The sequence below is a fragment of the Haliotis rufescens genome, unplaced genomic scaffold (assembly GCF_023055435.1).
Source record: "Haliotis rufescens isolate VD_foot unplaced genomic scaffold, xgHalRufe1.0.p SCAF_35, whole genome shotgun sequence".
NCBI lineage: Eukaryota > Metazoa > Mollusca > Gastropoda > Lepetellida > Haliotidae > Haliotis > Haliotis rufescens.
This window is the reverse complement of record NW_025964057.1, coordinates 604,335-627,104: the sequence shown is the minus strand read 5'-3', so window position 1 is coordinate 627,104 and position 22,770 is coordinate 604,335. Positions and strand designations below refer to the sequence as shown.

General features: G+C 40.5%; 2 protein-coding genes across 2 annotated transcripts in view; one reads left to right on the top strand and one right to left on the bottom strand.

The window, feature by feature from the left end:
• The window catches only part of LOC124134373, a 31,916-nt gene extending 17,344 nt beyond the window's left edge, over window positions 1-14,572 (bottom strand). Inside the window, exon 1 of the mRNA XM_046499146.2 lies at window positions 14,362-14,572. Coding sequence (XP_046355102.2) covers window positions 14,362-14,533 — 172 coding nt within the window. The 5' untranslated portion in view covers window positions 14,534-14,572. The remainder of the gene's footprint in view (window positions 1-14,361) is intronic.
• A 148-nt stretch (window positions 14,573-14,720) lies between these two features.
• On the top strand, window positions 14,721-22,025 carry LOC124134372 (ubiquitin-fold modifier 1). The gene is made up of 5 exons (XM_046499144.2): window positions 14,721-14,836; window positions 14,920-14,976; window positions 16,137-16,194; window positions 17,147-17,219; window positions 19,707-22,025. Coding segments are annotated over exons 1-5 (258 nt in total). The 5' UTR covers window positions 14,721-14,834; the 3' UTR covers window positions 19,775-22,025.
• The last annotated feature ends 745 nt before the right edge of the window (window positions 22,026-22,770 follow it).

The window sequence follows — 22,770 nt, the reverse complement described above, 5'->3', positions numbered from 1 at the left end:
AGAGTAGCCACAGAAAGTACATGACAACAAAGATATAATCTAAAAATATTCAAATAACATAAAATACTTAAAGGAAATTCAGCAAAATACAAGCCTCCATTTGATACATATAAAAAACACGTAGTTCTAAAGGGCATTCATCGCCATTCATTTTAAACGAATTATCCATATTAAATTCCTGTTCCTTTTTTTTAAATAATAATCTTTCACCTGTCGTAATTGTACAGTCATGCACTCCATGCGACCCAGTGGTAGTACTTGGTGCTTGAAAGGATATTCAGAAACTCGTATACAAATTGGATCTCATTTTGACGGCTGAAATTTAATTTAAAAACTGTTCCATAATATGAATAGCATAGCCTCACCTCGCACTGCTCATTCTGTTTTTCACACTATTAAAGTCCTTCTTCTCCCACAAGGCGAATGTTTGTTTAAAAACTTCTCATCAACGCCTTACGTGTTTTTCAACAGTAAAAATAAAACAAAAATATTTGCATAACCTCTTAAAAGCAGGATAGGATTTTTTTCATCCCGTGTTTGTTAGTTAAGTACTCTTGTCAAATCCGGCGATAAACCACTTAAAGGACATATGCTCGAAGACATTCTTCATTCTTAAACAGGGTTATATATTCATTGCCACAGCCAGATAATTCACACCGCCACGGAAGGACGTAGATAACTGATGTGAAACACGCCGACAACAGACGCCGTACATTCAATTGCTTAGTTCCTGAGAGCATACACATATTATACGTGTACCCCCGCTGTTTCTCTTCAAATAAATATAGTGATCACTCTAGACTGACTTGTTCAGTGACATAGAGTATGAGATTTGATCTGCAATACTGTGAGGACGATTTTCATTTGGATCCCCCCTGTTTATGTATGAAATGTGAACCTTATGATAATCAATAATTCGGGTCTCCGGTATACCGTACTTCCTCGATTAAACGCCGTGATGTTTATTTGTTTCAGTCAGTCTTTACGCTTCGCGTTTAATCGCAAAGATAAGAATGGGGAGAATTCCGAGCTTAAAACCTACCCGGCGTTTATTCAAGCCAATACGGTAATACCAATTAGATCCCGTATCACTGCACGGTGTTCTTCTCGGTAAGCTGGTATTCGGTGTCATTCGTGTCGTAAAATTCACCCATGGTTTCTGTAGCAGCCAATCAAAGAGCAATATATGTTTTCCAACATAAGTGTTGTTGTTCTGGGTCTTTCTCTTCCAATCAAAGGGGCGGTCGGGTAGCCCAGTGTTTAAGGCGTTCGCTCGCCAAGGTGAAGACCGGGTGCGATTCCCGACATGGGTACAATGTGTGAAGCCCATATCTGGTGTCCACCGCCGTGATATTGCTAAAGGCGGCGTAAAACCATACTCACTCACTCACTCTTCCAATCAAAACCACAATCTTTATCTCTATTTACCAGGCACATATCATGTTACACGTGGCGACTGGAGTACATCGAAATGCTCAAGGCGTGAAGAGTTCAACTGACAGTCATATTACTTAATAGAACGCCTTTGTTCTTGGCTGAGATTAATGTGGGACTAGTCCTGACCTGCAACACAATAGGCCCGTCCCATGTAATTATTCACCACCATTCCAGATATCAGTGTTCTAGGTTACCGTGTGTTTTTTTTTACCGGCTGTCAATCTTAACAAGGACATTCTGCCCGGCACATGTGACCTATCAGAGCTGTCCTTTTGATACTGGTGCTTTAATCCAGGTATTACGGCAGAGGAACGTCCATGATACGCGGCTGCATGGTCGACAATTACGACGACGTGTTTTCCGTTTCAAAAGACTCCGTGTTTTACATGTTACCTGTACGTATGCCCATTACATTCAGTTCCTGTGTAATTTGGTCATGTATCTCCAAATCTGTCAGTGTATTAATCTACGTACTACGGATATAATGCACGTTCCTGTTGATGCAAGGGAGGGATGTAGAAAGGCAAGGTCGATAAGGATCGGAGCCTGAAGTGGACAGATGTAACACTGCCTGACTCTAAGACCCGTTACTAATCACCGGATCGGATCAATGCCACAGGCCTTCCCCTAAATCTTGCCCAAGGGATCAAACTCTCAAGGGGTTTAGTAACTGGACGCGACTTTGAACGGTCAGCAAATAACCCGTCAATTTGGTAGCCAATACCCAGACGAATGGCTTCGTATCTTTGAGCCACAGTAAACGGACCGTCTTTTCGGCGTGGATTGTATAACTCGATCTCAAGGTCATCTCAGTGAACATTTTATCATATTATAAGAAATCATTGTTGTACTAAATAAATGAAACTAAAGTCGATGGGGTCGAGTGTGTTAAGATTTACTCGTTTGAGCTTGAATATTGAAACATAAAAATTCCCCATAAAATAACTGAACCTGTGATCCTGGTAATATTGTCACGAAAACTGTAATGTAATTGGTAGTTAAGATTGTTTTGTTTTGTCTGTTGTTTAACGCCGCACTCAGCAATATTCAAACTATATGACGGCGGTTTGTAAATAATCGAGTCAGGACCAGAAAATCCAGTGATTGACATCATGAGCTTCGATCCACGCAGTTGGGATACGATGACATGCATCAACCAAGACAGCGAGCCTGACCACCCGATCCCGTTAGTCGCCTCTTACAAGCAGAGTCTCCATTTGAGCAAGCATAGGTTGCTGAAGACCTATTCTACCACGGATATTCATGGGTCTGGTCGTAAAGAAAAGCCCGTGTAACAGTTTATGAAAATAGTTAAATTAGAGACAAATTGCAATTGGTGAGTGAATGTTGTGTGACGCTATTTTTTTTTTATCTGTAGGTTATCATATTATTGAATCCTAACTGCCCCCTGCTTATCATGGCTTATCATCGGATCAAGAAAACAAATCACCGTTGAAGCGACATTAATCAGACTTCCCATTATATCATGAATTAATTTGAAACGTAAACAGTCCGACAAAATACCTTAGCAAAACATCAGCTCGGATGTCACAAGACACGTGAAAGCACCCTCCCCATGGAAGACCCTGCCATTAATGTATGACTCAGAAGCACACTGGTCACTGTCGGTGCCGGGGTGTTGTGAATGGGTGGCGACTCGAGGCTGTTAAATGGAGAGTGGCATGTCAAGGTCTTTTGACCCCGGGGACAGGGGGTCGGTAAACTGATACCCTGGTATACAGACATGGGAGGTGTCACCTGAACGGGTAGACAACTGCTCGTCCCGTGCGTGGGAAATCAGTTCTCAATGAATACCTTATAAACAAGTACTTGAGCGAATAGAAATCATACTTGTGAAACGATTTTGGTGTTCAATTTGAAAATGTTGTTCGTTTAGAATAAGAAACAACTACCATTATTGTCTAGATGTTCAGTCAGTGATACTCAATAACAATACATGTCAATCATAATATGTGGTCCACATCTTTGTGGGAGCGTCTCCGTGGTCTACTGGTAGAGCGTCCTCCCGGGGGGCGGAAGGTCCGGGGCTCGACAGCCGGCCGCGTCCTGCCAAAATACGTTAAAAGATGGTACTTGTTGTTACCAACCCGTGAAGATCCGGGATAGGAATAGGTCTTCAGCAACCCGTGCTTGCCGAAAATGGCGACTATGCTCGTCGTGAGAGTAAGGGGCTACTAACGGGATCGAGTGGTGAGGCTCGCTGACATCGTATCCCAATTGCGTGGATCGATGCGCATGTTGTTAATCACTGGATTATGTGGTCCAGACTCGATTATTTACTTACCGCCGTCATATAGCTGGAATATTGCTGAGTGCGGCGTTAAACAACAAACAAACAAACTTCTTGTTATCCTGTCTGGCTCGGCATTATGGGGCTGAAATAACGACTGGTCGGCTCGGAGTCGGTGTACTGTGCCTGAGTGGAGTGTTCATGTTCAACTGCAGCGGGGGGCACGGGTGGCCCAGTCGTCTAAGGCGGCGCGATTCGCTGTGCAGAGTTGCGTCCCTTGGGCACGCCAGAAACCTATGATTGTGGGTTCGAATCCCGGTTCGCCCCGATTATGTTTCTAGGTTTGTCAGCACCATACCCGTGCTCGTGGGTTTCACGGAAGTGGTAAACGTCTAAGACCTGCATCACTTCGGGCTTTCCTCCCACATTAAGCTGACACGCCGTGATATAACTGGAATACTGTTAAAAGCGGCGTTAAACCCAACTCACTCACTCACTCAACTGCAGCAATGTATCTCAGTGGGCTAGCACTATAAAAATCGGCATTAGCCCGGACTAGTACAAGCAGACACACACGTGCATGCAGGTCGCTACATAAGTGCAATAATCTTAGACGCAATGTTAAAAACCCCATTTCACCTCACCTCACCACATCTTTTTGTGTGATGAATGAACTCCACGTAGATAGGAATAAGGTGTTGTCTTTTGGGATTTGGCTCTGGATGGGTTTCATTCACTGTAAGTACATTGGTTTGTCTGCACCCAAACAGTCTCAAGGATTTCACCAACATGGTAAACCTCTAAGAGCCGTGTTACTAGATTCTCTACGCAAATAGTGGCTGAATTGATATGATTGAAATACTTTGAAAAGCAGCGTAAAATTGATAATTTAAGATTAAGTTATTTCTCACGTACACTAATTGTTTTCAGATGTCACGGTTACGAACTAACATAAATGTACATTTTAGTCACACAAACAGAGGAAAGCAAATGAAACGCCTTTTAAAAATTAATTAGCAAATGTCAGTGTACTTGTGACAACATTACATTATCAGAATACATATTGGACGTGAAAGTATTTAACACCAAACGTGTGGACAAATGCCATTTATTAGATAGTCTGAAGAGGACAACTAATGTAATTGAGAACCTAATCCAAATTTGTATCAATATAATGAATTATCGATAAAGAAATATCGTATTGCCTACTGTTACCTCGTTGAACATCTGTTAAAGTTCTTCCAAAGACTAATGAACTCGATCTGTTTCCATGCATTTCCTTTGAGTTGAACAGCGGACTCTTAATGGAAATAACACACAATTGTGTTTCCCATCATATATGATTCTCCTTGACTTGCTCCTTGTAAAATCCGTTTGCACATTTGGCTTGTGCGTTTCTACATGGAGATCCAATAACGTATACCATCCGAGGTTTGACCATGTCTTCTGTGAACCAAGCAACCTTCATTCAAAATAGACCCAGTAGATCATGGTACATCTGAAGTGTTTGTGAAGTAAGCACTCGACGGTCAGGGTATCCTTCCATCACAGTCTCAATCCGTTATTTCGAGTGCCCATCTCTATGCACCAGTCACACCTGGGTCTATATTCTAACATGCAAAAACATAGTGTGGTGTTATATTTAGAGACAAGTCCACCTAGTACACATGTGTATGTAAATGATCTCTCTATTTAAGAATGCGATAGCAACGCTTGTTGTTGACCATATTGCACTGGGGTTATTGCGTACACACACTCACATTATATATATGGAAACACGCTTATCCTGGATATTCCTGTTCTTAGATGTTCACGAGTAAGTAATAGACAGTGAAGAAGAATGTTTTAACGCTGCTTTCAGCAATATTAAAGCTTTATCACAGCGACCTGTAAATAATCGAGCCTAGTCCATGGAAACCACTGAGTGAAAGCATGAGCATCATCCCACACATTCGGCGAACGATCTGCTAACCGGCCGAGCCAGACCAACCGTCCCACACATTCGGCGAACGATCTGCTAACCGGCCGAGCCAGACCAACCGTCCCACACATTCGGCGAACGATCTGCTAACCGACCGAGCCAGACCAACCGTCCCACACATTCGGCGAACGATCTGCTAACCGACCGAGCCAGACCAACCGTCCCACACATTCGGTGAACGATCTGCTAACCGGCCGAGCCAGACCAACCGTCCCACACATTCGGTGAACGATCTGCTAACCGACCGAGCCAGACCAACCGTCCCACACATTCGGTGAACGATCTGCTAACCGACCGAGCCAGACCAACCGTCCCACACATTCGGCGAACGATCTGCTAACCGACCGAGCCAGACCAACCGTCCCACACATTCGGTGAACGATCTGCTAACCGACCGAGCCAGACCAACCGTCCCACACATTCAGTGAACGATCTGCTAACCGACCGAGCCAGACCAACCGTCCCACACATTCGGCGAACGATCTGCTAACCGGCCGAGCCAGACCAACCGTCCCACACATTCGGTGAACGATCTGCTAACCGACCGAGCCAGACCAACCGTCCCACACATTCGGTGAACGATCTGCTAACCGGCCGAGCCTGATCAACCGCCCCACACATTCAGTAAACGATCTGCTAACTGACCGAGCCAGACCAACCGTCCCACACATTCGGTGAACGATCTGCTAACTGACCGAGCCAGACCAACCGTCCCACACATTCGGTGAACGATCTGCTAACCGGCCGAGCCAGACCAACCGTCCCACACATTCGGTGAACGATCTGCTAACCGACCGAGGCAGACCAACCGTCCCACACATTCGGTGAACGATCTGCTAACTGACCGAGCCTGATCAACCGTCCCACACATTTGGTGAACCATCTACCAACCGACCAAACCAGACCACGCAACCTTCACGACGTCAGAAACGTACATGTTCTAGAGTTCAATTCTGACCCGGAATCCTTACCGTAAAAGTATAATACGACAAGAAGGACTTTACGGCCACTGTTTCCGTAAATGATTTGATAATGTATTAAATACTATATTTATTAGTAACATAAACTACTGCAACGTTTAAGTGTAAATCTCAGATAACAGCAGGTCCAACAAAAACAACATCTGAGATTTGCCCCAAAAGATGAACATGTATCGTATTTGAACGTCAAAATACGCATTATAGCTGAAATAGAGTTCGCACACAAAAGTACTATCTATGTCCGTCATGAGACAACCAAACACTCTGGTGTGTCGAAAAAGATGCAAGTGTCTCTTTGCCGAATGCGTGGTCATCTAGTAACGGCATGTGTGCGATCTCCATGTTCATTTCAGCTATTCTGGTATTCATGTGTACAAATTCAACTAATGAAATATATCAGAGCTCCAGATAAGCTGCGTATCTGCGTAAAATACGCATCAGAAATATGCAGTAAAATAAAATCCAAGCGTATCAAATACGCAACGAACATTACAGATACGCTACACAAATAAAACTTATGCGTATCATCGAAATATTGTGAAGTAACCCTGCGTATTCGATTCGCAAATCAGCAACTTATTTTGAAATTATAAACGGGCATTCCGTCAACCTTGCCAAACTCCACGATGACAGTTACATCATGATCATTTGCCATCACACTTTCTTGTGGAAGTATCGTAGTATTTTTCAGTCCTACAAAGCTCTCGAACCCACACGACACCAGTTTGCAGGGACTAGATGAATAGTGTTTTTAAATATTTAACTTAAATACCCACATGTGTAAAAACTAGTGGGTAACAGAAATTTGAATACGCAGATAGAATTACTGATACCCAATGATTTTAAAATGCATGGGTAAAATACCCACAACACCAAAAGCTTATCTGGGGCTCTGTATATAAAGGTTTATATCCATGTTACCGTTTTTACACCGTTTCATTGGTAGACCTGATCGAATTGAATTGATGTGCATTACGTGGGAACATGTATACTTCAATACCAGGTTGTTAGTGTATGACACCCGTGAGGATCAGGGCTAGGATAGGTCTTCAGCAACCCATGATTGTCGTAAGAGGCGACTAACGGGATCGGGTGGTCAGTCTCGCTGACTAGGTTGATGTATGTCATCGTATCCAAATAGTCACCTTTTACGGAGAGCATGGGTTGCAGAAGACCTATTCTACCCCGGACCTTTACGGGTCTTATATGTATGTACGTACAAAAATATCAAATTTATTACCACGAAAGTGAGAAGGTATTCCCAAACCCAAATGTTCTTCAGATGAGATCGCGAACAGAATCAGTCCGTATGTGTTAAGGTTACGCAACGCAAGATAAGCGAAGAATCAGACTCTGTCAAAAGAACGTCATTGCTGGTCTGGCATACCTGTAACGATGCCTCTAAAAGAAACAAGTATGGCTGTTTTGAGATTGAATAAACATTTACACACAAAACAGTGACGTCGAGATTGGTGGCGCTCGTAAAGGAATGAAGAAAGTCAACAATGAGGATTGGATGGTTACTCTGTGTGGCATCGTATCGAATGGGTACTCTGCGTGTCATAGTATTCCAACAGATCATTGCTCATGCTATTAACCGCTGGTTGGCATGATCAAGACATTTTTGTACAAGACGTCCTGGTAGTGCTAACAATTGCGTATAACAACATTCACTCACACGCATTTTCTAAAATGTGAAAACAAAGTTTATTACATTGGTGAACGAACAGCTTGAAATCTGATCTCTGTAAACTGTCAGATAGTTTATATGTAGAATTTGTTGTATTTGTTGTATTTTGAGTCCGACACGGACGTGTGCCGATAAAACATATTTTAATCGAACAATGCAGAAAAGAAAACCATTGTTATAGTTTAAAATGTTGCTTCCAAAATCCTAAAGGCAATAAAAAGACTTAAGAAATTCAACTCCAATTACATTAATGCAATAGCAAAGCAAAAAATAAGAACGCACCTGTAATGACATACCTGGTCTACTAGTCCAAACCAAGGCCCTGTGAAATACTATTGGCTAATTTGGAATCAGGAATTCACATTTTTTAACATAATGCTCACAAACAAACAATTTTCCTGCTACATAATATCAAGTATTACTTCATTCCGTGCTTTATGTTAACACGTGGTGATACAGTGTTCTAAAAAAACGACAACAAAAAACAACACATTATTATACATTTGCCGTGTTCATAGATTGGGAAAATAACATTACCCTAAACAGTATCACTTATAAAAAATTGAGACCGCCTCCGTGGTCTAGTGGAAGAGCGTCCGCCCGGAGAGCGGAAGGTCCGGGGTTCGATCCCCGACCGCGTCATACCAAAAGACGTTAAAAGATGGTACTTGTTGTTACCCTGCCTGACGCTCTGCATTAAGGGGCTAAAACTGGTCGGCTCGGAATCAGTATACTGTGTCTGAGTGGGGTATCCATGTTAAACTGGTTTCTCAGTGAGCTAGCACTATAAATCGGCATCAGTCCGGACTAGTACAAGCAGCCACACAAACACACACACGTACATGCACGTCGCTATATAAGTCGCAATAATCTTGGACGCGACGTTAAACCCAATTTCACCTCACCTCACCTATAAAAAATTGAAGTTGGGATTGGATCATAATACAAAGTTTAAGGGTATGTCTGAACGGTGTCATCTCTCGATCGTGTACAGAATAGTTGGGCCACGAATTGTCTTTACACATCATGTGACTCAAACCCTACCTATAACTATGATCCTGGAAGATTTGGTTACTTGACATACCGTATTTCTAAAAGGTAATTCAATTAACAGCCTGTGACATAATAACATGTTTTCACATCTAGCATGAATTGCTACGTGTACGTTATATACTGTTGAGTACGCTGCCAGTCCGAGACAAAGGCATCTCAGTGATGCAACAGGTACCCCTGTATGTCTTTCCTCACCGAGAATACCAAATGCAGTCGGATCTTGAGCATACATGGTCATTACATTCGTAAGAACATAACATGTTTTAAACAAAGGAATCTGTTGAGGAAAACAAATTGAATGAAAACAGAAGTATAGAAGTATCGAGCCGTTTGTTATTGCATCACATGTAAATGCAAAGCATACAGAAAGATGGAACCGTTCGTTCAGCACCATCTTATACGGCGGTGCTATATATAGGTGGTACTATCCGACATGAGTCGACTGTATATGGTAGCATGTGCATCCATATATATTCACCCAACGTCGCTTCATTCGTGTCTTGTTTTCATTTTAACATTTGATCCGAGAGCAACTAAATTTAAAGGATTTTTAAATGAATATTAGATAGAAACAACATTGAACAAAAAGTAAAGCGAGCGGTACGTTAATACGGAATGTGTCGGACTTCACTTGCCTGATACTGCAGGGGCTTCAGTTTGCATGTCAGGATATAAATAAGAATATACAACACTCTGGTTAAAATCAATTGTATGTATAAATATACTGCCAAAAGCTTTTGCCTATACAAGTAAAACAATTGGGCTTGCAGAAAACGTAATATGCTTTTCCTCAAACACATAAGCAGGAAAAGTCCGTACATGTCAGTGGTCCACATTAATTTCTATATGCACACGATTTCTTTTCGTAGAATGCTTTATTTTAAAGAAAGGCTGCCTCAAAGATCATACGAATGGGCGTTCTTTCTTCTGGTTTTGCCTCTTATTTGTAATACCACGGACTTGTATAATAGGTTATATAGGTCCGTGGTATTACATTATGTACACAGTGATATGATTTTGACAATAATATCATTTTATATGGCATTACATTTCCGACTTGAGTTGTGATGTGTAAACATATATAGGTGTTGCAATAATTTAAAATGTTTATGATACTCTAGCCTAGTTGTGTATGTGTGCTATCACTGCACTCGTCGTCAGAAGTGGTCCAGTTTGATAGGGACCGATACTGCCTGCCTCTTACACGAGCAGTGGCTTGCTCTGCCTGGAACGATGCTGTTATCAGGCAAGCTGGATACGATTGTTATCATCGATTAGACAGATATACAACTTACATACGCTACCAAGAAAACTGGTGAGCCTAAAGTGCACCCTATAACTTGTGCTTGCTATGGGACACAGCCGGGATACAGATAAAATAAAGAAATTTGTCAATTAACATTACTACGTGAATATTTTACTGTTATACTAGTATGAATGGTTCATAAAAGATATACGGAGAATAGTTCAAGGGAGAGAATAGTTCGAGATTGGTGATATACTTTTGAAGAGTTGCCATTTTGTGCGATTTTATAAAGAAAATCTGCCGTATTTGCAAATCGATATCATTTGACAATTGTTTCAGGATTTGTGTCTTGAAAAAAAGATATTAACGAAGTGTAATTCCATGTTTCAAGGAGTGGTATTAAGTTCAGGTTTACGTTTTTAGCTCGTTATGCGACAATGCCGAGTCGTTGTATGTATCTTAATCCACTGAGTTAATATGTACAGAAAATAAGTAAATATATTCACTGTCAAATATAATGTAGTATCTTGAAGTCGTTTGTATAATGTTTAATAATCTTTGACAGGTATATAGAAATAGTTACACAAGAATCACGTTTTATGTATGACAATTATTTTAACAGGCACATAGCGTTTCAGAGTGTGTTCTTTTTACCTTTCCTCGAGTGCACGATTCCACTGATGAAGGAGTCATTCTGAAACACTGTGTGCCTATCAACAATCTTAAAAAGTTGACATCCATAATATTGGTTCTCAAAATGTTTAATGTTTTCAGGTTATAGTTCGCCCAACTAATAAGAATATGTTCATCAATATATACTCCGTGCATATATATCGCTGAATTTTGTTGGTGTTGAAATTGTAAAAAAAACCCCTTCTTTTTCAAATCTATGAAATTATGTCAAAATAAACCCGTCGCTATATTAACGTCTTCTTGACATCTGTGACCAGTGTACAAATGCAATACAAACTGAATCCACTTATTTAATGAACTATTTAAAATAACATATCCAGGAAACCTATAACCACTGATTAATGGTCATGGTCATGAAGTATTAGATTAGTGTTAGTTTCGTTACAATTTAGGCAACCCTTACGCATATCCACGCTCAATACATTACAATGTATACTTAAAAATGGTGTAAATAATTTCAGAACTAGGTTTTTATACTTTCGTGCTATTTACACACTATTCGTAAACTATTGAAATAGTTAACGAATACCACGAAGACGCTCAAGCCAACATAATCGAGTTGTGAGAGATCAACTGTGATATAAATCTTGTAACGTTTCGTCATCTTTAACAAATAACGTAGTGTATTCAACTGAAAACGGACGAAATTCAGTATAATGAAACATGATGACAAGCATAACTTATATTAAATGTCAATGTGTGGTGTAAAGATAAGGACCAACATCATTTGTCAAAATATTCAATCGGTATGAAAGGTCCTAGTCACCATTTATACCGCGCGTTTAATGAATATAACCTTTGAATATTATACCTATAACCCGTCAGTTTATTTTAAATTTCCTATTTTCTCTTTTGAATCTACGAGCGATATTTATGCATAGAATGTGTACGATTCATGCTACAGTGAATAGAGGGCTGAAACCAGTTCTTTGCTCTAGAAATATAACCTCGCTCTCGTTTGTTTTTTACATGTAACCTCCACTCTCAACTCCGAAGAGATTTATGAACGAAAAGTTTACTAACCTAGAAATAAATAATACCCATGTACTTCACTTATCCGTGTGTTGGTATAATATAGAATATGTACGTGCCCCGTCTATAACCATATCTTATAGAACGTAGTGTTCCCCAAGAGTGGAACGGGGTCTTTCATTGATGAATTCTCATCTCACTGTGAAACTGATGACAGGTGCAGTTTCGACATCCATGAATAAGGAAGGTATGAACAACTATATTTTTCTGTGGAGTTATGTGTATGAAGGCAACTGACGATATTGACGAGCCAGTTGCCTGTTTCATAAGCGTGAATAAGATATATATCAATATACACAAAAAGTCTTTTCAGTGTCTATATCCACAAGTAAATAGAAGAACTCATCAATTGCGGTGTGGGTATGAGAGCCGTGAACGCTGGACTAGTGACAGGCACGGAGTGGCTCAGGCGGAGTTAGGTTGTGGTACACACTGCTCCGATCCTTGTCAGAATAAACGGATAAATTAGTCGCTAATAAGAGGCATGTTGATCATGCTTGTTAGGATTTGGGGAGTGGGTAGGATTCACCCCAAGGGAATGAGAGAATGTTGATCCATGCGGTGCAGGTGAGCTACGCAATCATGTGAAGAAAATGAGAGCGTGGAATAGTGACATGCTCTCCGCGCGTTTAAGACCCCCCTCTTTTCATAGTCACCAACCGTCGCAAGGGAAAACTAACAGTACCCGGTACATGGCATTACCTGACTTACGAAGCCCGAAAAAACGAGAACACGAAAAAATGTGACGGGGACACCTGTGGGTATAGTTACAAACGGGGGCACCTGTGGATATAGTTTTAATCGTGGGAAATGAGCTTAATAGAAGCTATCATCATATCGCAAATGTAACATTATCAAGTCCCCGCAAATTTCTGTCTGCTCGTAACAATTATTTTAATACTCTTGCATCAGTAACAAGGGTTTTTTCCTATTATGAATAAGAAAGACAATCTGAACAATTCCATATCGGGGATTTCAGAACTAGAACACGAAATATGTTATAACACTTGTTTAAAAACAATAGCAAAACATGTACTTTCTGTTCAATTACCCATTAGTCCCAAATTAAATTACTAATAGACTTGTCAGAAACCTATTACAAGTAGACCAATAAATAATAAATAAATGATATACGGGAACAACACTTATATACTATATACGTGTGACAATAATTAGTCTTATGCAAAAGAGTGTTTCACCAATACGTCTAAAAGAGGGCTGCATGACATAAACAAAAGAAAGGGGACAGTTTCTAGAACTATATCCCTCCGTGAAAGAGGTTTGTGATATAGCATTGCTTTACACCTGATGGGATAAAACCAAATATTTACAATCGGCATGAGCGGGTTAGGCGGGACTAAGCGCGAGACGAGGATGTGAGAGATTTGTGCCCATTGAACACTGTTCGTCTCTCGCGGGCTGTCACCACCAATTCGACCCTGGCGCTCCGAGTATCTCTACCCAGGCCATTTATCAGAGCTTCTTAGATAGTACCTGCGGGTGTCATGCACAGGCGGTCAGTCCGTTGATAACAATCGAGAGAATCCTCTACGTGCATGACCCGAGACTTCTCGCGAGCGTGTGCCCGCAAACAAACTTTCGCGAATTGTCACTTACCGATATCGCAACTTCAACGCGCACCTGTCGATTACATTCAGCAAATATTTATCAACATAATGACAAGAAAATCGAACTTGGGACAGGGTTATACCGGATCTTAACTCAAGTATAACCTATGATCACATTTCTTATCTTTATTTGTTAACTTCAAAGGGTTTGATAAGAAAAGCCTCGTATTCGTAAACTGATTAGAATTGACACAAAGTTGAAGAAATTAGTAATGTTATTGTCTAAGTTGTAAAGTATGAACAGAAAATGTAAAACTTAAAAAAATGTTAAACAGTTCGACTGTCATGGTAAAAACATATTGCACATTAAAAACACACACACACACACACAATGACACATGTTGCTTGCAGACGACGTGGATTCACTTACCTGTTAATTTTGAAATATCCTTTTTGTAAAGTGGTTCTTCTGCATCTTGGGCTTTAATAATCTCCTCGCTTCGTTCTAATATATTCTGGTGATATTTTTCCTCCACTAATTGTGCAAAGGGAAGTAAACAAACGAGAAGAACTAAGACGGTGGGTACATCCCTTCTCGCCATTTTGAGATAGCAGACGGCTAGTGTGGTCACATGATCACTTGACAGGTGTTTGTGTAAACTTTCGTCGCCAGGTGGCGCTGTCACGTGACCTTTGATCTTCGGTCGAATGTTTCATTCTTTGTTTGCTTTTCAAAAATAGATTTTATTTTGTTTAAGTTAGTAAGAAATAGGTGGAAAGATATTACATAACACGTTTTTTTCTCAGTTTGTATATTGGGCAAGATTTGCCTCCGGGCTTCTTCCGGGTTAGACGACTACTTCCGGTATTGCATGGTGTCGTGTCCAGTCGGCTGCTGTCAAGATGTGAGTATGTTTGCAGTCTGTTTGTCCCCATGAGGTTATGAGACCGTGATATATTTTATGAATTCCATCTTTTGTTGTTTCAGGTCGAAAGTTACTTTCAAGATCACTCTAACATCGGATCCAAAATTGCCGTACAAAGTGTGAGTAGGCACCGCATGGGAAACAATGTTCACATCTGTCCGGTTTTCGATCACATAAAAAATAAAATTCTATGAGCATGATTAACTTTATTTCGCCGAAATATTCATTTACTATTCTTCTTCTAATGCATATCAGTCACTGATACATGATAAACAGTTGAATCATATTCTGATTGGATAATCAGTCCAACATGTTACAACATATGGCAATTTGTTTCTAAATAGGACAATTCCAACAGTAGACACGAAGGTAATTGTGATACTGTCCAGGCCATTCAGTGCCCCAGATTAGCTGCGAAGCTCCATGAAATGCACGAGTAACTTCCCCGTTACCTAATTACTATTGAGTTGCTCACTTACAAGGAGACATGAAAATTTGAGAAACCCACAGTGACAACACTATTGGTTGATTAAACGACAGAGGAACTTTTTCTAAAATTATTAGAATACCCAATAGAAAAATGATTAAGATACCCAATAGACTTAAACACCGTGAAAACGATTAGAGATGAATTGATTTGAATGTACTCATCCAGCAGAAGTTACTAGAACGAGTGTTTTTCATATGTTTGTTCACTTCTTTCTCGCTCTGCACATACTGCCACTGGTCGGTTCGGGCGGACAAGTCAATCTTTCGAGCATTGTAGTGTTTCTGCTGATTATATAATTCATTTAAAATTGTAAAGCCCAAATCGAAGGATTTTGAAACTTTGAGTGTATAAACCATGTAAATAGGACAGGCAGCAGTAACTTTCTATAGCTCAAGTCACTCTCAATTTCCGATTGCTGTGGACAAATATGATGATTCTTTGAGTGTTACCATGGTATCTGTTGCACTTTGATTCCACTTATATGAGCAAATGTTCCAGACAAACACCATTTAGCAGTGCCAGGGTCTTCCGTTCATTGATTCAATTCCCTGAGTCTCATAATTCTTTATTCTCTTGCGTCAGTGGTCTGTCACACTGTTTCACCAAAGTGGAAGTGTCATCATGGCTAACACTGGGCAAAACTGGCACTGACATACATTGCTTTCTTTCATGATCATGAGGATGATCTGTGGACCCAATCAATCCCTAATTCTGTTGACATATTATAACCTAGCAATATGAATTATGAAATGAATTTTTTGTTATTTATCCCATTGATTTCTGTTGCAGTTTGAGTGTACCAGAGGGGACACCGTTTACAGCAGTGTTGAAGTTTGCAGCAGAAGAGGTATGGCCATATATCTGTCCTACACAACCATTAAGGGAGGTACCCGTGAAGATCTAGGGTAGAATAGGTCTTCAGCAACCCATTCTTGCCGTAAAAGGTGACTACGCTTGTCGTAAGAGGCGACTAAAGGGATCGGGTGGTCAGGTTCGCTGACTTGGTTGATGCATGTCATCGTATCCCAACTGCGTGGGTCCGTGCTCATGATGTCAACCACTGGGTTGTCTGGTCCAGACTCGATTATTGACAGACTGCGGTCATAAAGCTGGAATATTGCTGAGTGCTGCGTTAAACACCAAACCAAAGCACAACAGAAGGACGTTTGCAGGGTTTTATTGGACAGAAAATATTACATCCCATACACATAGACTGTAATTGAAGGTGACTAATTTGTAGTGCCCCATGGAAAGACAGAGTACATCAACATGTACAAAATATAACTGGCATTTCTATTCTCAAATCATGTCAAGAATTCTGTTAGACATAACCGAAGATGTTTTTGAGTTTATTTCAGATCAATAATTAACATGATTATTACCTGTAATCATAATAACACTTATAACATGATCTGTGTAAATAGGCTTGTGGGTTTGTAACATATACAAGGTATGGATGTCAAGGATTTACCTTGGCCGTGCCGTTTGGGAGTCCTTGGGGCTCCCTGGCATGTAAACTGGGCCATAGTGTGACCAACGACAAATAATATGTCGAGTATCTACAAAGCCTTAAATTTGTGATCATTATTATGATGTACCTCACTGCACCCTGCCCATACTGCAGCATTAGAAATTGGCACTAGTCATGTAGTCCTTGCCAAACTGCCCAAAAGTTTAGGTATCATAAGGACCAGTAGAAATTTGCCATTTTTAAGGGTTTTGCTATATGTTATCATTATAAGGACTAGCGGATTAAAAATGTTAGTTTCTACCCCTGTACTGACACACGGATGTTTCAGTTCAAGGTTCCTGCTCCCACCAGTGCCATTATAACGAATGACGGAATAGGAATCAACCCAGCCCAGAGTGCAGGTAGGTGTCATGGCTGCATACCAGGAAACAGGAACTTGTTTTACTTGTCCTATCTCACTCTTTGCATTCCTCATTTTGCCTTCAATCATCTGCATGGAAACGTCCATGATCAAAGTTTCCAGCTTCCAAGCTTATTTGCCCAGCCACCCATGCATCACCATGACAACCACCCTAGTATCTAGGTCATGCACCCGGATCTCTTGCAGCACGCTGGCCTCGATCTGGTCCATTGACTGCCTAATCATTCTTTTCCTTTATGCCTCCCTGTGGAGACATATTTTTTTTAGAGAAAATTTATGTCTTTATTTTTCTCAGAAGTTTGGGGACACTATTTGCCTATAAATATAGGTAAGGACCCAGCCAAACATCCAGCCAATTTATTGTTAAAATTACAATTAGTCAAGTTTCCCTGCCTCTACATCCATGATGATCCAGTTTTTTGTATATTTCTATTCTATTATGATAAAGACCCTGGAGCAATTTGCCGCCATAACTTCACAAGTGACGTCACCACCTCAATCTCTCTAACCCAGGACAGAATTTTTCTCGTTCCTGATCTTTAAATCAACAACCAATCAGAAAACCTTGTCAGATCTACATAAAAAAAATCACTGTCTTGTACCACTGTTTTACAGACTCAAAATGAAGGTATGGTGCTGAAAGAGGCAAGGGTGCTGTTGTACAAAGCGATTGTAGCGCTAAGGTGATTGTAACTCCCATACCTTCATATAGACTTACGACGGTCATAGTGCTTCGGTTTGCGCAACAGCATCCTGGATGTACTATGAGAGAATGGAGAAACAATGGGTATGGAGGTAGCTGCTATTTTTAGAATTTAACTATACATCATTGGAGAAACTCAGAAAGCGTTTTGTGCAAATATAGGTTAATATCTTTTTATCCAAGGATTATGACAATTTCACATGGACTTGTGAAGGTTAATTCAAATTCAGCATTATGCTCTACTGGAACTTTACGGTTGGATGAACCATTGATATAAAGCTGTGCATTTATCGTATGAGTGATCATGGTGTAACCTAAAAATCAGGAGCAGTACGATTGCAGTTTCCCACTTAGAAGACGATAATGACATTGTACCAGTTCTTGGGCTTTGATATACCTGTTGAAAGGGGCACGTATGGCCCAGTCATCTCAGGCACTGCAGTGTCCTGTGCAGGGGGGGGCACGTATGGCCCAGTCATCTCAGGCACTGCAGTGTCCTGTGCAGGGGGGGGCACGGGTGGCCCAGTCGTCTAAGGCGTCGCGATTCGCTGTGCAGAGTTGCGTCCCTTGGGCACGCCAGAAACCTATGATTGTGGGTTCGAATCCCGGTTCGCCCCAATTATGTTTCTAGGTTTGTCAGCACCATACCCGTGCTCGTGGGTTTCACCGAAGTGGTAAACGTCTGAGACCTGCATCACTTCGGGCTTTCCTCCCACACGCTGCAATATAACTGGAATACTGTTAAAAGCGGCGTTAAACCCAACTCACTCACTCACTCACTCCTGTGCAGGGTTGTTTATCTTGGACAGACCAGAAACCTATGAACAGTGATTTGAATCCTTGTTCGCCCCAATAATGTTTCTGTTGTTGTCAGCACCATTCAAGTGCTCGTGAGTTTCACCAAAGTGGTAAGCGTCTATGACTTGTATCACTTCAGGCTTTCCTTCCACACTGAGCTTGCACACCGCAATATGGCTGTTGTTCCAAGCAGTGTTATACCCAACTGACTCACTCACTTATATACCTGTTGTCATCTGTGACGTGATTTGTGTTGTCTTCAAAACTCAGGATGCATATTGATACCAGTCGTAGTTGAGGTTCCAATCAATGAATTCCTGCTACCAAAATGGCAGCGATATGGCAGTCACTGTATTTGTTTGTTTTTTTGTTGAATGTTGTTGTAAGACTTCTGGTTTGGGCTTTGTTTCATGACTGATGTGTACTGCAATATATTTTTCAAAAGAAACATATTGCAATATTTTTTCTGTTTTGCTATATTTCCTTATTATTTGTATGCTTTTTTTCTAAAATCTACACTGACATTCATACACAAATGCTTCCCTTTAAAATTAATTGACAAAATGATGAAAACACACATTGTTATCTCCCTTGTATCCATGACTACAAAATGGTCTCGACTGACCATGCTGAGTAATATTAACTTAAGTATGTAGAAAATGGGATCTGTATGTACAATCAGTGTTACACTTTATCTCCCAACATATCACAATACAGATACCTGTATCACAATATATTGCCATACAATTCGTGTTTGCCAATACACAGCTCTATCAGACACTGCCAAGTTCCGATACACTGTTCACTGGCTGAATCGCCTTTGGATGTGTTGGAGAAACAATGCTATCAAAGAGTTAAGCATGTTTAAGTGTTGTCTCTGATTTAGACTTGTTTTGTTATATCTGAGGGAAGATATTTTATCTCATGTATACATACTTCCTTTTCATTTTATCCTTTATTCCCCAGGTAATGTGTTCCTGAAGCATGGCTCCGAGCTGCGATTGATACCCCGGGATCGTGTAGGTCATCAATGAACGGGCAACTCAACATAGTCTCAGAAAATCTCATTCTCATACAATAATCATCTTCTGCTCAGTGTCCATGGCAACACAGCATCTCAGTATCCACGGCAACCCAATATCTACATGGAGTCCTACACAACTGACACCATTGTTGGTCTTTCCATGTATTTCAGATTTTAAGTGTCGACCCAATCTGAACAAGTCTATAATGGTTCATTCCTTTGCCATGTTAATTTGCTATTGGATAGATGGTGCCTTCTGAAGGAAACATATTTTTTTTTCATTGCAAATGAAAGTAGGACAAGATGAATTGATGGTTGATGTGTTTCAAAATTGTTGTCGAGATGGGGCAGTGAAAGTGTTCTGTGGAAAAGTACATTATCTAGTCATTGGGCCAAACTAAAACTATCAAGAATTATTGTTAGCCTGCTTCCTCATGTACATATTTGTCTGAGGTTTCCTTAGGTTGTAGATTTAAGAAGTTGTAAGCTGGTGAAAACAGTTTAGGAACAGTGGTTATTGTTAAGTCTTATAAGCTCGAATTTGTTCTTTTCTGTTAAATATTACAATTATATATTTAGTTCACAGCACCTTCATTTATGGTGTTTGTTATATTGTTTATCACTATCAAACAGTGACAGATGCCCTTCACCTGTTGTTACTATAGTACACTTATGTGAAATGATATTTATGTGATCATGTCGCCTTGTTACACCAAACCACAGTGACACGATAACAAGGTGGCTTTCATTGTCAATTTGAAATCAATATTCTTGTAAATTTATGAATGTATGTTTAAAGATTAAGAGTTAAAGATGTATTACTATCACTATTTGTTTTCTAATTTTGGAAATGTGAGTTAAAGATCTAGGTTACAAGAAGTGTTTGTAACCATGGATACACTGCCAATACGTTTGTTTGTCACTGTTGCAGCGAATAATTCCATTTCCCTGTGTTGCATCATGGCGGTATCATGACGTAACATGATGGCAGTAGCATGACGTAACATCATGACGGTAGCATGACAGTAACATCATGGCGGTCAGTATGCCTGTCTGTCCAGAATCTTCCACCGAGCACATTGATCCGTTATGTCACTGTCTTTGTTTCTTCATAGTTTAAGTTGTGAAAAGCAGCCAATTGTTTTGTTACGCGGCACCAAGCATTTTTCACATGTTCACCATGGATGCTAACTTTAGATAAATGCAGGGTGTTGGTCACATTTCAGTATTCACTGTCTGTAGTTTACAAGTTACCAGCATTTTATTTCCAAAATATTTATTACAGTGCAGAGTAGGCGAATTTTAGAACATGGAGAAAACTGTAGTTTAATTCCTTTGCTCCATTCGATACTTTTCTGTGTTAGGATCTTAGGATACCGCCATAGGCCGTGTCGGAAAAGACTTTATCTGACGATAAGCACTGAGACATCTAAAATCTAGGTACAAGTGAGCAAAGCATTCAAACCAGCATATCTGATTTCTCTATCTCATAAATAAATATAATCCCGAGACAACGACTGCTCCCCAAAGGCCAGGCCAATATGATGCTGTGTCTCATGAGCGATTAGGGGCAGTGATTCGGACAGGTGGTTACAGCATCGACTCATCACTTTTAAACCAAGGTTCGATGCCCCTGATGGTTACTATGTGTTAAGCCCACTTCTGGGGAAACCTTGTGGTGAAAGGGCAGACACAATGAAGACCAGGTTGGAACTCTGTCATGAGTACAATGTGAGATGTCGTTTCTATTGCTAAAAGTAGCGTAACACTCACTCACCCATAGGGACGGCAGGGTGAGTTTAACACGAGGGACATTTCAAACACCATCTTCATCATGTGGGGGGGATAGATGGTGTCAATATTGAGGGATGAAAAAGTGGTGAGAGCACATAGTCAGACGTTGGAAGCAATCACTTGCCAGTGGCTTCAACCGCGAGAGATACTGTTGAAAAAGTCACATCATTTATGGAGGAATATTTTATCAAGTCTATACTGTGGCTAAAAATCAAATTAAATCTGAGATTAACATAAAGATTTAACAAAACGTAAACGTTAACAAATATGTACGGAAGAGAATATATGGATGTAAACACGTTTCGGAGTATGTGCTTACTCCATCAGATGAAACACATGTAAAATGAAGAATATTGAGCTGTTTCAGATGTTCTGTTGGTTTGTGATACAATCTTGCAATGTTATTTATTCAGGTAAATGTTCAAATAAATGTACATATAAAGAAATAAATGTCAATTTTAAATATTTCCTTGAAAGAGTTGTCATGATTACATCTCTTCTACATGATAGTGGAGCATGATTGGCTGAAGTAAGTTGACGTGAAATGGGGTTTAACATCGCGTCCAAGATTATTGCACTTACTTAGCGACATGAATGCATGTGTGTGTGTGTGTGTGGCTGCTTGTACTAGTCCGGACTGATGCCAATTTATAGTGCTAGCCCGCTGAGATACCATGCCGCAGTTTAGCATGAATACCTCACTCAGACACAGTATACCGACTCCGAACCGACCAGTCCTTGTTTTAGCCCCTTAATGCTGAGTGCCAGACAGGGTAACAAGTACCATCTTTTAATGTCCTTTGGTACGAGGCTGCTGGGGATCAAACCCAGGACCTTCCGCTCTCCAGGCGGGCGCTCTAACACTAGACCACTGTGTGGTGTCTCACTCGTAGGACTTAATTCGGGATAATGCTTACCGGTATACTACATTTGGATTAAAATGTTCCCCGACAGGATGGATCCGAACATGGCCAGGGGAAACACTTGATTATGTAATATTTTACGTGTTTATCTGTCTTCAGTGTACCAGATATTTTGGATTAGCTCTTACTATATCAGATTATCGTGTCAAAATGTTGCAAAAACATGTCACTCATTGGATATTTCCAATACAAAAACACATGAAAATCCTCCATATCCTCCCAGGTATTAATGTATCCATTAAGACTAAAAATGCACCATGAGTACAACACAACTTGCCAGAAAAACAAA